Source organism: Penicillium expansum (assembly GCF_000769745.1).
Source record: "Penicillium expansum strain MD-8 chromosome Unknown contig334, whole genome shotgun sequence".
In the NCBI taxonomy this organism is placed as follows: Eukaryota; Fungi; Ascomycota; class Eurotiomycetes; order Eurotiales; family Aspergillaceae; genus Penicillium; species Penicillium expansum.
In genome coordinates this window covers 43,204-54,744 of record NW_015971472.1, presented here as the reverse complement: position 1 = coordinate 54,744, position 11,541 = coordinate 43,204, and the positions used below count along the sequence as shown (strand labels likewise).

The window sequence follows — 11,541 nt, the reverse complement described above, 5'->3', positions numbered from 1 at the left end:
ACCACTTCTTTGGACACATTTCTACACATATCCTTCTTGCAGACTAGTCATCGAATTCTTTTAAGACTCGTAGTCATACAACATTGGAAGACACTGGGTGTTGCGCTCTAGCCTGAGGCAAAAAAAGCCGACTGACACGCCTATAACCCCCCGAATGTAGTGGTCTCCGGTGATAAAGCGGCGCTTAAGCGCTGTCGCGGCGACAAAGCCTAGTGAGTGCTTACCGTATCCGTGGATACCAATTAGGACGAGGCATGCTTCGGCAGCGAAGGTGCGGGGAGCGGCGGGCCAGGGAGCGGAGCAGGCGGGGGGTTCTTTGGTGGCGTATACGGAGGTGTCAACCTCGGTGTCGATGACCGGGGGGGTGGAGAGTTTGAACTCAAGCATGGTGAGGGCGATAGATCAATTGGGGTCTAGTCTATGTCGAGTGAATGAGCGCCACATATAGGACCGGGGAGAAGTTGAGAAATGCGGGATAGGCGCGGCTCATATCCTAGACGATAGATAAAGAGAGTATATCTCAACGATTGTATAGCTGTAATGTCCACTGACAATCCCCCTCCCCTTCCACCCAATTCCCCTGGATGAAGATCTACCGACCGCCTGGCCAGTGATTCGCCTAGCAAAAGACTTTCCCCTTGCCTCAGATCTTGGCTCGGCAGTCGGCAGTCGGCAATCTGGAGCCTACTTCGTGCGGGGCGTACCTTTGTCTCACGTTTTGCAAACCACCATCCAGGGCAGCCCCCATGGTCATGCTTGTGGATGGTGATATGCCCACATCTTGTGAGACCACTTCCGCGGAACTGCAAGGAGAGGTTCAACGTGGAGATCGGGTTACTAGTTTCAGCACAGCCCTGGATGTTTCGAGAGAGAGACTTCCGCATGTTTATTCTCTGATTGCCCCGTCTTTTTAGAAGTAAGTGGGCTTGTAGGGGTGGCACCTGCAAGGCGCCCTGCTATATGCCCTGCTTATCGTGCTTCGCTATAACCAATCTCAAGAGGTCTGCAGCAGTTCTTGGACCGGGAAGCAAATACGAGGCAAAGCGGACGGGCTTGGATCTGCAAATTTACGTGCTATAATTGGTCTTGGTGTTGGATGTTTTGGGCTTTCTCCGTTGGTGGCTCTGTATAGAGTAGCACCACATATTCTACATACTTAAGCTGAAATCGCTATGCATTGAAGATCTATTTGTTCCGTACAGAATCAAACTATTAAATTTCACAGCCTCCTGTTATAATACGTAGAATAATAGTTTGAATATAATTCTAAGTCGACTGTAACGTAACATTCGGGATCATGAGGATGCGTGGAAGCCCGAACTTCGTCTAACTTTGTAATGATCTGCACTAGACATGTCTATTGCAACATAGGTGCAATGTACAAGGTATCGGTGACAACCAATCGAGTTTCGTTCGATCTCAATTTTGTGAGATAAACATTGGTTGTTGCCTCCTTTGTATTTCACCCAGGTGAAGGGTTGCCCTGCCTCTGATGCCCACGTAAGTACTTTGTAATGAGGCTCGAAAGAGACTCTATTATTGGAACAAAGAACAAAGCCCTGCGGCTGGCTGATCATGGCAGGGCATGACATATAGGTTGCAATTTGGAAACTTGGTGATTGAATGCCCCTCCCCTAGCCAAGGCTGAGCATGTACTATAATAGTGTTTATATCATAGGCACGAGTGAATTGGGTCCAAATTATGATGTATCCTGGGTAAATTACTTGCGGATGCCTATCATTATGCATCCCATCACAGCATGTGCATCCCCATGCGTCCCCATCACCATTAGCCCCTCACTTTCGTAAATACCAGCCAAGGCCATGATCATTACCGTACTTGTGCTCGGATCAGTTCCATTACTTAAAGGGCCGTTGATCCTCACATCTACACTCTTCTCAGCCCTCTCAAACCTTCATCTCATTCTTGCAACCTACTCAATTACCAAACCAACACTATCAATAAATAACAGTCACGCTTCGAGATGCAGATTTCACTCCTTGCCGTTATTGCCCTCTTAGGGCTTGCAGCAGCCGCTCCCTCTACAAGCAAGCGTGATCATTGGAAGCAGAAGTATGACGTTGGGGTAAGCAAGCGCCTTTCTAACTATCATACCTTGCCTAAGTTTGCTAACTCTTAATATAGAAGTGCAATGGTACTTCATGTAATGCAAACCTCGTTAATTCAAAGTGTACATATGGATCTGTAAGTTCATTTCCCTATACAGTGAGCTTATAGACACGATATACTAACCTCTATCTCCCCTTAAGTGTGTGGGTAAGGGCGGTGGCGATGGTGCCGAGTGCCATGTTCTGGTGGGATATGGGGATGTATATTGCCCAGTAAACTGTAAAAACAAGGATTACTGTCCTTGATCAATTTCACATAAGGGTTATATCTTTTAAACATCACAACATAAAACAATAGTGCTATTAGACAAAAGGTTCCTGAATTTTGAGGCAAAACAAGTAGTAACGCGTAGATGTTCGCCTCTAGATACCTGATATTTCTGGAATGCAAGAACTGATACGATGGGGTTTATGGTTACGCTAGCTACAGCAATGGTTTGGATGGTAGACGAATATTCCGACTGAGTCTAAATTGCCATATACTTTCCAACAAGGAAACATTTGTTTTGTGTAAAGGTAAGAAAATTAATTTCATTGATGAGGTTAGTTAGAATGTGATACTTTAGAATAGATTTAATAGAAGATTGAGGCAAGTGAAGTATATAAAGAGAAGAGAAATTGAAATTAGCTTCTATGCTTCAACAAGGCGGTGAAGAAAACCGGATAGGCAGTATGAACCAATAATAATCTTTGCCCGTACTCGGGGGCACCTGCACATCGATGTATATGAACCGCACGATTAATTCAATCAAATGATACCCCAAACATAAAACCCAAAGAAGAACGAAACGAAAAAAAATCATGAGACTCTTCGCCTTCGGCTCCAACGGATCGGGCCAACTAGGCATCGGCCACGAAGAAGACGTCAGCACACCAACGCAATGTCTCTTCGAGCAGCCAGAGCAACCCCAAGGATCCCAAAGACACACCATACCAAACATCAGCCTCGCAGATGATTCTGAAATTATTACCATTGCAGCAGGGGGAAACCACACCCTCCTTTTAGCAAGCAACGGCTCCATCTACGCCGCTGGCTGCAATACAGACGGACGGTGCGGGCCGCACAGGGAAACCAAAAACCCAAAAGAGCCCGAGTCTGACATCAACGAAAGAAACATCCTGCGCTTTCGTCAAATGATTCTGTCAGACACTGTATCCGACACAGAGGTATCCAAGTTCAAACATGTTTCCGCGACGTGGGAGGGCACGGTTGCTGTAGCTTCCGTGTCTCGGACCCGCGGCAATGACATCGGCCATGGACACAGTTCTGACACTGAAGATCGAGTCTTTGTATTCGGATCCTCGCCTAAAGGCGAACTGGGTCTAGGACCAGACACCCCTGCCCCTGTCCCGGGGACATGTATCCCCTCCTTCCCGCCAGCGGGGCTGCGGATCACAGCACTGGCGAGCGGGATGGCGCATTCGGCTGCTGTGCTCTCGAATGGGGATGTGTATGGATGGGGCGCGGCGCGGAAGGGTCAACTTGGGGAAGAGAATCGAGGGGCTAGGGTTGCTTATTCTCCTGTGCGGATTTGTGTGCCGTTTTTCGCGGAGGCTGTTACTTGCGGGAGGGAGTTTACGGTTGTTTCGGGGCAGGGGCGGTTTGTTGTTCTTGGAGATGGGGGGAATCGGTGGGGTATATTGGGTGTGCCGGAAAGTTTATCTTTGCGCGTGGGATCGAATGATGAGGATAGGGGTCTAGGTGAAGATGGAGATTATTTACAGGATGATGAGAAAGGGGATTGTGGAGGACGCAGTGGTACTATTCGTTATCGCTATACTGGTATTGGGGCTAGTTGGCATGGGGTTTATGTACATGCTGCGCCTGGGCTGGGACGGGTGGAACCGTCGACATCGGATGCACAGACAGACTCTGATTCTGATTTTGTCGGTGGTTCCATTGTCGCTTGGGGTCGCAACGATCGAGGCCAACTTCCACCGCCGGATCTCCCGCCTCCTGCTAAACTCGCTGTTGGTAGTGAGCATGCCCTTGCTCTCCTGGGAGATGGTCGAGTGGCGGCGTTTGGATGGGGCGAGCATGGGAATTGTGGGCCTGATACAGATTCCCGGGGGAATGTATCGGGTACATATAATGTGATCTCGCTTTCCGAAGCTGTGGGTACGGATGGGAAGGTTGTCGGCGTTGGAGCAGGGTGTGCGACTAGCTGGATGATTGTGACATGATCGCCTCTGGGATCTGGGAGTGCCGAGAGTTGCTGGTAACTGCACTGTCCTTGACAGAGATGTGTACTCAGTCGAAAAGACCATATTGGCGAACCTATCAACTATCAGCATACGCGCATCAAAGTCTCGCATGAACCGGAATTCACATACCTGAGACAACCTCTGTGTCGGCGGAAGACCCATCTCCTCGTCTGCATCTTCGGCATGAGAGCCATCCTGTTTTGAGAAGGAAGGCTCTGCATTGCGAATAGATGCCCCGAATGCGTCCTGAGCGTTTGGTTAGCGACCCGTCTATACCCACTAGTGAAAAGAAAACCACATACCTGTGTTCCTGACGCATCCCATCCAAGAATATCCTGCGGCTCCTCTTCTTCATTCATCTCATCCCACTGCCGGTCATCATCAGCAGGCACGAAAAGACTATCGAAATCCATCGAAAGCCCAGACGCCGCTGGTCGATCTGCGCTAGCCTTCTGACTCAGATTCTCCTGCGTAGATGATCCATTGAGAGGACGGATTGATCTGCTTCGCGGTGGCGGCGGGGGCATCTGTGTACTTGGTGCCACCGATGGGCGAGTATCGCGCGGCCTGGTTGCTGAGATTGGGATAGGCGCGGGTGTTTGTCGTGGGATTGTCGCTCGTGATGATGTGGGGACGTCATCACTATCTGCCTGGCCGCGGGTCATGACTGTGAATTCTGCGTTGATGCCTTCGAATCGGTATTCCAGTTGCAGAGGCTTGCAGGGTCGGGTGTACCGTGCTGTTACGGTGGCATTTGCCGTTTCGGCGTGTGCAACAACGGCTTTGAAGTCTTTCAGGTTGATCGCGACATGCATGTTCTCTTCGACCAAGTATTCTTGGAAGTCACGCTTGTCTGCTGCTACGGATGTGTGGACTGGATGTTTTAGCACTTCTGTTTGGGTGTTAGTTAACTGGACCTTTGAGATTTGATGGAGGTGAACTCGACATACCCTTGCCCTCCATGATTTTTGTTGTAAAGCTTGTGAACACCGCTCTGCCGGAGTCGGAGTACATGTCCAGCTGCTCGGCAGATAAGCTAAAATGCTCAATAAGCTGCTTGAGGAATCGTGGATCAGCAGTCCACATGCTGGTAGCTTTGGATTTGTCGAAGACGGCATGCTGAATTGCCGCTGGTTCGTAGGTCAGCTTGTATGACTTGATCACGCCTAGACATAGTGTTAGAGATATACAATTTAAGGCAAGAAAGATATGTCTATGCAAGCGTATCTTACCTAGTCCACAAATCATCTTCACAGTCAGTCTACACTCGGTTTGCTGCAGGTCTTCATGCAACTCCATGTCACAGCGTTCAACGGCCGTGTCCTTATTTTTGTCAATTCTCCCACGAAATATGGAGAGAAGTGCCTGGATTCGATATTAGCACAAATCATGGAAGATAATCACCCATAAACATGCGGAAGAGTACTCGGGGTGGGAACAAGTCTATATACTCACTTTGATGTAGATCTGGCAAAAAAACCGGTCCAGCGAAACACTACCACTCCTACCACCACCGGTGGAGGTGAAAGAATACGCCTCAAAGAAAACCCCCTTCTCGAACGCGAAGGAGGCAAACCCCGTCTTGGTGGAATTGAGCGCACTAAGGCGGAGCTGGCGCACAGTTAGCCCAAACATTTCATTTGCTGACTTTCAGAATTTGGAATGAACTAATCGCCAAGAAGGTAAAATAACTTACAATGTCAGGCTCTGCTTCGATGGCGACTGTCTCGCTGAATTTGGACAGGCATATCAAGGCGTCGTGGAGCCGGACTAAGGCTGGCGGGCCTAGCGATAATGAGAGCGATGTCATGGCGTTGTCGGTGCTGTTTGGATTCTTGATGGGTGTCAAATAGACTCAAATATAGGATTGATCATTCGAAATCTATTTTCCTACGTTATTGAGCTCATGGCACGCTGTTGGCTGTTCGAGATTCGATCGAAGAAGAAGACGCGGACAAACACATATTACGTAATCCGCGCAGAGCTCAGGTGGAGCCCTGGTGCCTCGGAGACCGGACCCTGAAGTTGGGAATAGCGACACTTTCGTATAATGTATTGTTCTTTTGATTTCAACATGTTTGAGAGTCCTATAACCTAAGACAACTTTCTTTGGAGTGAAAGATAGGTATAACCTGGTGATAAGAATAAAAAATGCACCTTTCGCGATGAAAATCGTCTTCAACATGCAAACACTATCATCTTTAGATTAATGATGTTAATCATGTCTTAGTTTCAATTCAGATGGTATGTACGGAGTACTCCCTACATATTTAGGGGGCTGTCGCCTTCAATATATACTCAACTAACTAATTCTCAACTACTCTATAGGAGAACACCACATGATCGCTTAGTCTCGGGTAGTCTCTCTATCATAACCACCTCTCTTCGACTTGTTAGGTAACGTATTTCACTACCGAGCCGGCCACACCACCGAGCCGGCCACCCCCAAACACATAGTAAATGCGATAAATTACAACGTGATATCTCAACAATGGCCGTTTATATAAAGATTTCCCTGTAGACTAATGCTTTTTAGGCAATTTCTAGCTTCTCTAGCGAGTTTGGGAAATATACATGAATTTGTGATTGTAATATGTATATTTCTGGCTTTTAGCACTGTAATTTTCAATACCGTAATGATCCACCTCTTCGATATTCTTAAGATTGTTATATAGTATTTAGAATTCTTATCAATAGTCATCGATAGGTAGTGTAATCAAATAAAAACGTGGTTGTTGAGATATCAAGTTGTAATTTATCACATTTACTATGTGTTTGGGGGTGGCCGGCTCGGTGGTGTGGCCGGCTCGGTAGTGAAATACGTTATCATTTGTGCATTACATAAAGGGGCGAGGATCAATGTATATTAAGGTGGTATCACTAGAGGATAGTGTATGCTAGTGGATACTAGTATATACTAGCGTGTGGTCTTTTGTTTTATTTTCTTTGTTTAATCCAAGACAAGGCGCACAATTGGCAAAAGGATCAGCAAAAGGATCGGGCTTTCTCGTTCACGGAGTAGCCTATGTTAAGCTAAACTTATGCTAGAAGTTTGATTCTCAAAAAATAGTACCCATCTTGGAATGCTAATTACCTACTCCGTACTCCGACGGGGCTTCGAGGAGACACATGAAAATCTACGGAGTACTGACCCTGTGGCCCATATTTTGGCCCCCGGCCTAGGATGCTATTCTAGTGCCAGAATCCTTTGCGCTAGACCCCATGGTAGGAATTGCTAGACTGCTCTAATTTTCCTTTTCATCGCTCTACTGCATCATTAATGCACCATTACCAACGATCATGAGGACGAACACTTCCTAAACCACTTTATATGAACCACGTCCCATCTCAAAAATGAACTACAATGATTACCTCGTGCCGAGATGCCGTCATTTATTCCGGACTTCTCTAAAGCGCAGCCTGGTTACGATCGCTCTCGTCCTTGCATTTACAATTTTCATGCTCGTACCTCGGTCAACAGAGCAAGCTATAGTAGTCCATGCTTCAAGGTATTTTCTTTTGGCACCTGGGCTAATATTTCTTGAGACATTCAATCATCACATGATACAGCAAGTTTCCGTCCGGTCGCTGACACGCTCGTCTCCTTGCAGTAGAAAAAATGCCTTTTTTCTAGGCTCAGGCGCCGCTGGTGATGGGAATGGTCTTGGCCAGCTTGTTTTGGAAACTCCCCACGAGTCAACATCCATAACTTACGATCCATATCCCGAATATAACAGCGTTGAATGGAAAAGCATGTGGAGAGGAACCTATCAGCAATGTGTTGGCGCAAATGGTTCAGTTCTGGATCGTAGGAATGCAGAAACAGCGATGAAAGGATTTCGTTGGAATCATTTAGGTTTGAAATTGAGACAAGCCTATGCTGGCGTATGTTAGTTCAGCACTGATAGTATTCTAGATTTTCCAGCGCCACTATTTGGATCGTACGAGGCATGGAATCTCGATCGGAGTATCTGCGTCGACCGAAATTCTCGATATGCGGCGTACGGCTACACAGAGGAAGGCAACAAAGGGCAGTGGCAAAATGTGAATTGGGCCACTTTGCAACAAGACTGCTTGCAGCGCAATGCAGACCGGTATCAACCTTCGAATATTCGCCAAAAGACATCGACTTTGCACAAGGAGCAAGATAAAGGAACAGAGGACCATCATTGGAGAGAGAAGACAGAGACAGATCGAAATCGTACCTCTGCCATCTTCAAAACACGGACGGCGGTAGTTTTGCGCACATGGCTCGACATGGAATACACGGAAGATGATCTTTATTATATCCGATCGATTATAATGGAGCTGGCGCTCTTATCCGGCGGGGAATACGAGGTGATCCTCTTGGTTGATGCGAAAAATATCGAACTTCCTCATCCCACGGACAAGGCGGGCTTGGACAATCTAAAAAAGTCTCTTCCGCGGGAGCTCCAGGATCTGGCAGTGTTCTTCAACTCGGAGATACTAAAAGACTGGTACCCGAAGATTGATGTTCACGAGTAAGATTACTTTCTATTCATATTCGCCCTGCGGGTGTCAAATTCCTAGGCGTTAATCCTTTTCCAGAGCTATACTTCAATACTTCCAGCCAATGCAGATTTTCTCGCGATTGAATCCACAATACGACTTTTTCTGGCAGTTTGAGATGGATTCACGTTATACAGGACACTTCTATAACTTTCTCCAACAGGCAACAGAGTTTTCAAGACAACAGCCTCGCAAGAATCTGTGGGAACGTAACTCTTACTTCTACATCCCCGCTGTCCATGGCAAATGGGATAATTTCACTGATCAGGTAGACCAGAGCATGGCAGGAGTTCATAGTATCTGGGGACCACAGCCAGCAAAAGGTATCGAGGTTGGGAATGAAGCACCAGAGCCACCGCGCGCAGACCTGGAAGATGATTCTTGGAGCTGGGGCGTGGGCGAGGAAGCTGACGTGATTACCTGGCTACCTCAATTTGACCCTCAGCACACCGAATGGCCTTTTGCAGACCGAGTGTTTAATTTTCGCCAGAAGGGACGTACTCCGCGCCGGGCATCTGTTGTCGCGATGTCCCGTGTCTCAGCCCGATTGTTCCGGCTTATGCATAAGGACAAGACTGAGAAAGGCCTTGGACTAGCATCTGAAATGTCTCCCACCTCCTGGGCTCTTTTTTATGGGCTAAAAGCAGTTCAAGTTCCCCAGCCCATTTACCATGCGCATGAAACAAATCCTGTTGAGCTCAATCTCCGCGCGAATGCAGGCAAGCCTGGTAAAATTAGCGCTGGGCGGAATAGTATCTGGAACTGGAACCAACACAATGATATTGTCATGAAAATGTCTTACATGTTCGGGTCAGAATTTCCTGAAAAGATTTATCGAGCCTGGTTAGGTTACGACGGTGCAGAGAAGGTGAGTGGCTTCGCTGGTCCATTAACTTCGTTGATATTTGCTGACACACGAAAAGAATGGGTATAGTGGTCACCTTTGTCTGCCTCCTATGTTCTTACACCCAGTGAAGAATACCAAAAAATAGTTGGCTCTCATGACATGGTAACGATTTATCATGGTGGCGTGGGATTCCAGAAATTTGTACAACACATTCCGTTTATTCAAACTATACATATAAAATTACAGACGAAACACGGCGCTTATCTGAAATTTGATACACGACAACAAGAGAACTGAGCATTAAAAAACCCCTCGCTTTTTCACGGCGTCATGTTCCGCGCGCAAAGCTTCTGCATCGTTCATCTCAAACCCAAAATTCCAAAGCTTCTCTACATCTGTTAACTCAGTCTTAGAGTTGATATTGACGCGTGATGAAACATCAGCACCTTTAGAGCTCTTCCGCCCAACATGCTATACAATGCTTGGCGTCACTGCCCAGCGAATTTAATTTCTCGCATTTGCATATTCCTCAGTGAGCATGTCGACGTACCCGATGCGCTTGGATGTGTATAGCGCCACAAGTTCCGGTATCCGTGACCTGGGAAAGACCAAGGCCTGTGAACAACATCCAAATTTGGGCATTTGATGTACGCCGTTTGAGTGAGGGAGCATTGTCACTCGGCCCATGGCAAAGAAGAGTCCAATCAACAAGGGTGTGGAGATAGCACACAAAAGAATAATTGTCATATTCAGCTGGGCACGGGAGTTGAGTTTTCGGAAGAGCAGGAGAACGCAGGCGACTAAGCAGGTGACAAGAATAGAAAGAAGAAGGTAGGTAAGCCACTCTTGGGCGTTCCAGCCGAAAAATTCTTCGGTATAAAAAAGTCGCAGGTATAGCCCTGGGCAAGGAGAGTTATCAGTGAATAAACGGAACTTTGTGGGTTGAGGATGGTTTAGGATTCAATGTTAAGAATCTCCCACGTCTGTAATGACTGTAAAACTCACAATTCGCCGCTCCCAATTCTTGGGTCTGTTCTTCAGCGGAGGCCAAAGCAGCTTGAGTGCGATGATACCATCCATCTAAAGCGACAAGATCGTCTTCGAGCATGATAACATATGGCGTGTCAACGGATGCACATGCCTTCAACAGATATATGTAGTCAAAGAGAACCTTCTCACGCCCTACTATTTTGGCTTTCTCTGTTTCTAGGGACCGTAGATAGTTAATGTCGACCTCGGAGGCATTGTATAACAAGACCTGGTCTGCTAGCTTATCTAACCACGGCTCTTCATACGCAGGATGCTGCAATGGATCTGTGTGTGCGATGAATAGAATCAAGTGGATAATTGCTCTTTCTTCCTCGCTCAGACCCTCCAGGAATGTGCCTACAGTGGCTTGGAAATAACTGGCTCCCTTTCGAGCAATGATAGCAATTCCCAAGCAAAGTTTAGGTTGCCCTGAAACTCTTGATTTCTGAGGCCCTGTAGCATTGTTTGCTCTATCGATGAAAGAAGCCGCCTGCTCAAGCCTGATAGTTGAATAGATGGGATCATAGGCCTTTGTTGGATCAAAAAATATTGAGCCTGGGTCACGGGAGGACTGTCTGAGCGCGGCCATAATGAGTAAAATATAGAAGAGCAGAAAGAGAAGAATAGTCCGAAGCCCGTGGACCGAGTTTATTGCCGAAAGCGTCAAAGCGGGAGCTCGCCGGTTCAAAAGCATTGTGAAAGGCCAAAATAAGAATAATCAAGATTCAGGTTCCAGACAGGACGACAGAAGATGTTTTCCAACATTGGGAGCTTCCCATAAGGAGCCCTGATGGCCCCAA

The 11,541-nt window shown here is 47.1% G+C and overlaps 5 protein-coding genes across 5 annotated transcripts; 2 read left to right on the top strand and 3 right to left on the bottom strand.

Annotated features, from left to right (window-relative positions):
- Window positions 1-60: 60 nt before the first annotated feature.
- On the bottom strand, window positions 61-387 carry PEX2_095280 (uncharacterized protein; the record flags this gene model as incomplete). Its single annotated transcript, XM_016746798.1, has 1 exon — window positions 61-387. One exon carries the CDS (start codon window positions 385-387, stop codon window positions 61-63), a length of 327 nt encoding a protein of 108 aa, XP_016593902.1.
- Window positions 388-2,931: 2,544 nt separating this feature from the next.
- Window positions 2,932-4,314, top strand: PEX2_095270 (Regulator of chromosome condensation, RCC1; the record flags this gene model as incomplete). The annotated part of the gene is made up of 1 exon (XM_016746797.1): window positions 2,932-4,314. The coding sequence occupies one exon, from the start codon at window positions 2,932-2,934 to the stop codon at window positions 4,312-4,314; it is 1,383 nt and encodes a 460-aa protein (XP_016593901.1).
- A 67-nt stretch (window positions 4,315-4,381) lies between these two features.
- On the bottom strand, window positions 4,382-6,145 carry PEX2_095260 (uncharacterized protein; the record flags this gene model as incomplete). Its single annotated transcript, XM_016746796.1, has 7 exons — window positions 4,382-4,408; window positions 4,465-4,581; window positions 4,638-5,227; window positions 5,286-5,501; window positions 5,568-5,700; window positions 5,791-5,946; window positions 6,032-6,145. The coding sequence occupies 7 exons, from the start codon at window positions 6,143-6,145 to the stop codon at window positions 4,382-4,384; spliced, it is 1,353 nt and encodes a 450-aa protein (XP_016593900.1).
- A 1,980-nt stretch (window positions 6,146-8,125) lies between these two features.
- On the top strand, window positions 8,126-9,857 carry PEX2_095250 (DUF3405 domain-containing protein; the record flags this gene model as incomplete). Its single annotated transcript, XM_016746795.1, has 4 exons — window positions 8,126-8,143; window positions 8,230-8,837; window positions 8,905-9,733; window positions 9,789-9,857. The coding sequence occupies 4 exons, from the start codon at window positions 8,126-8,128 to the stop codon at window positions 9,855-9,857; spliced, it is 1,524 nt and encodes a 507-aa protein (XP_016593899.1).
- A 359-nt stretch (window positions 9,858-10,216) lies between these two features.
- Window positions 10,217-11,435, bottom strand: PEX2_095240 (uncharacterized protein; the record flags this gene model as incomplete). The annotated part of the gene is made up of 2 exons (XM_016746794.1): window positions 10,217-10,611; window positions 10,718-11,435. 2 exons carry the CDS (start codon window positions 11,433-11,435, stop codon window positions 10,217-10,219), a joined length of 1,113 nt encoding a protein of 370 aa, XP_016593898.1.
- Between the last annotated feature and the right edge of the window lie 106 nt (window positions 11,436-11,541).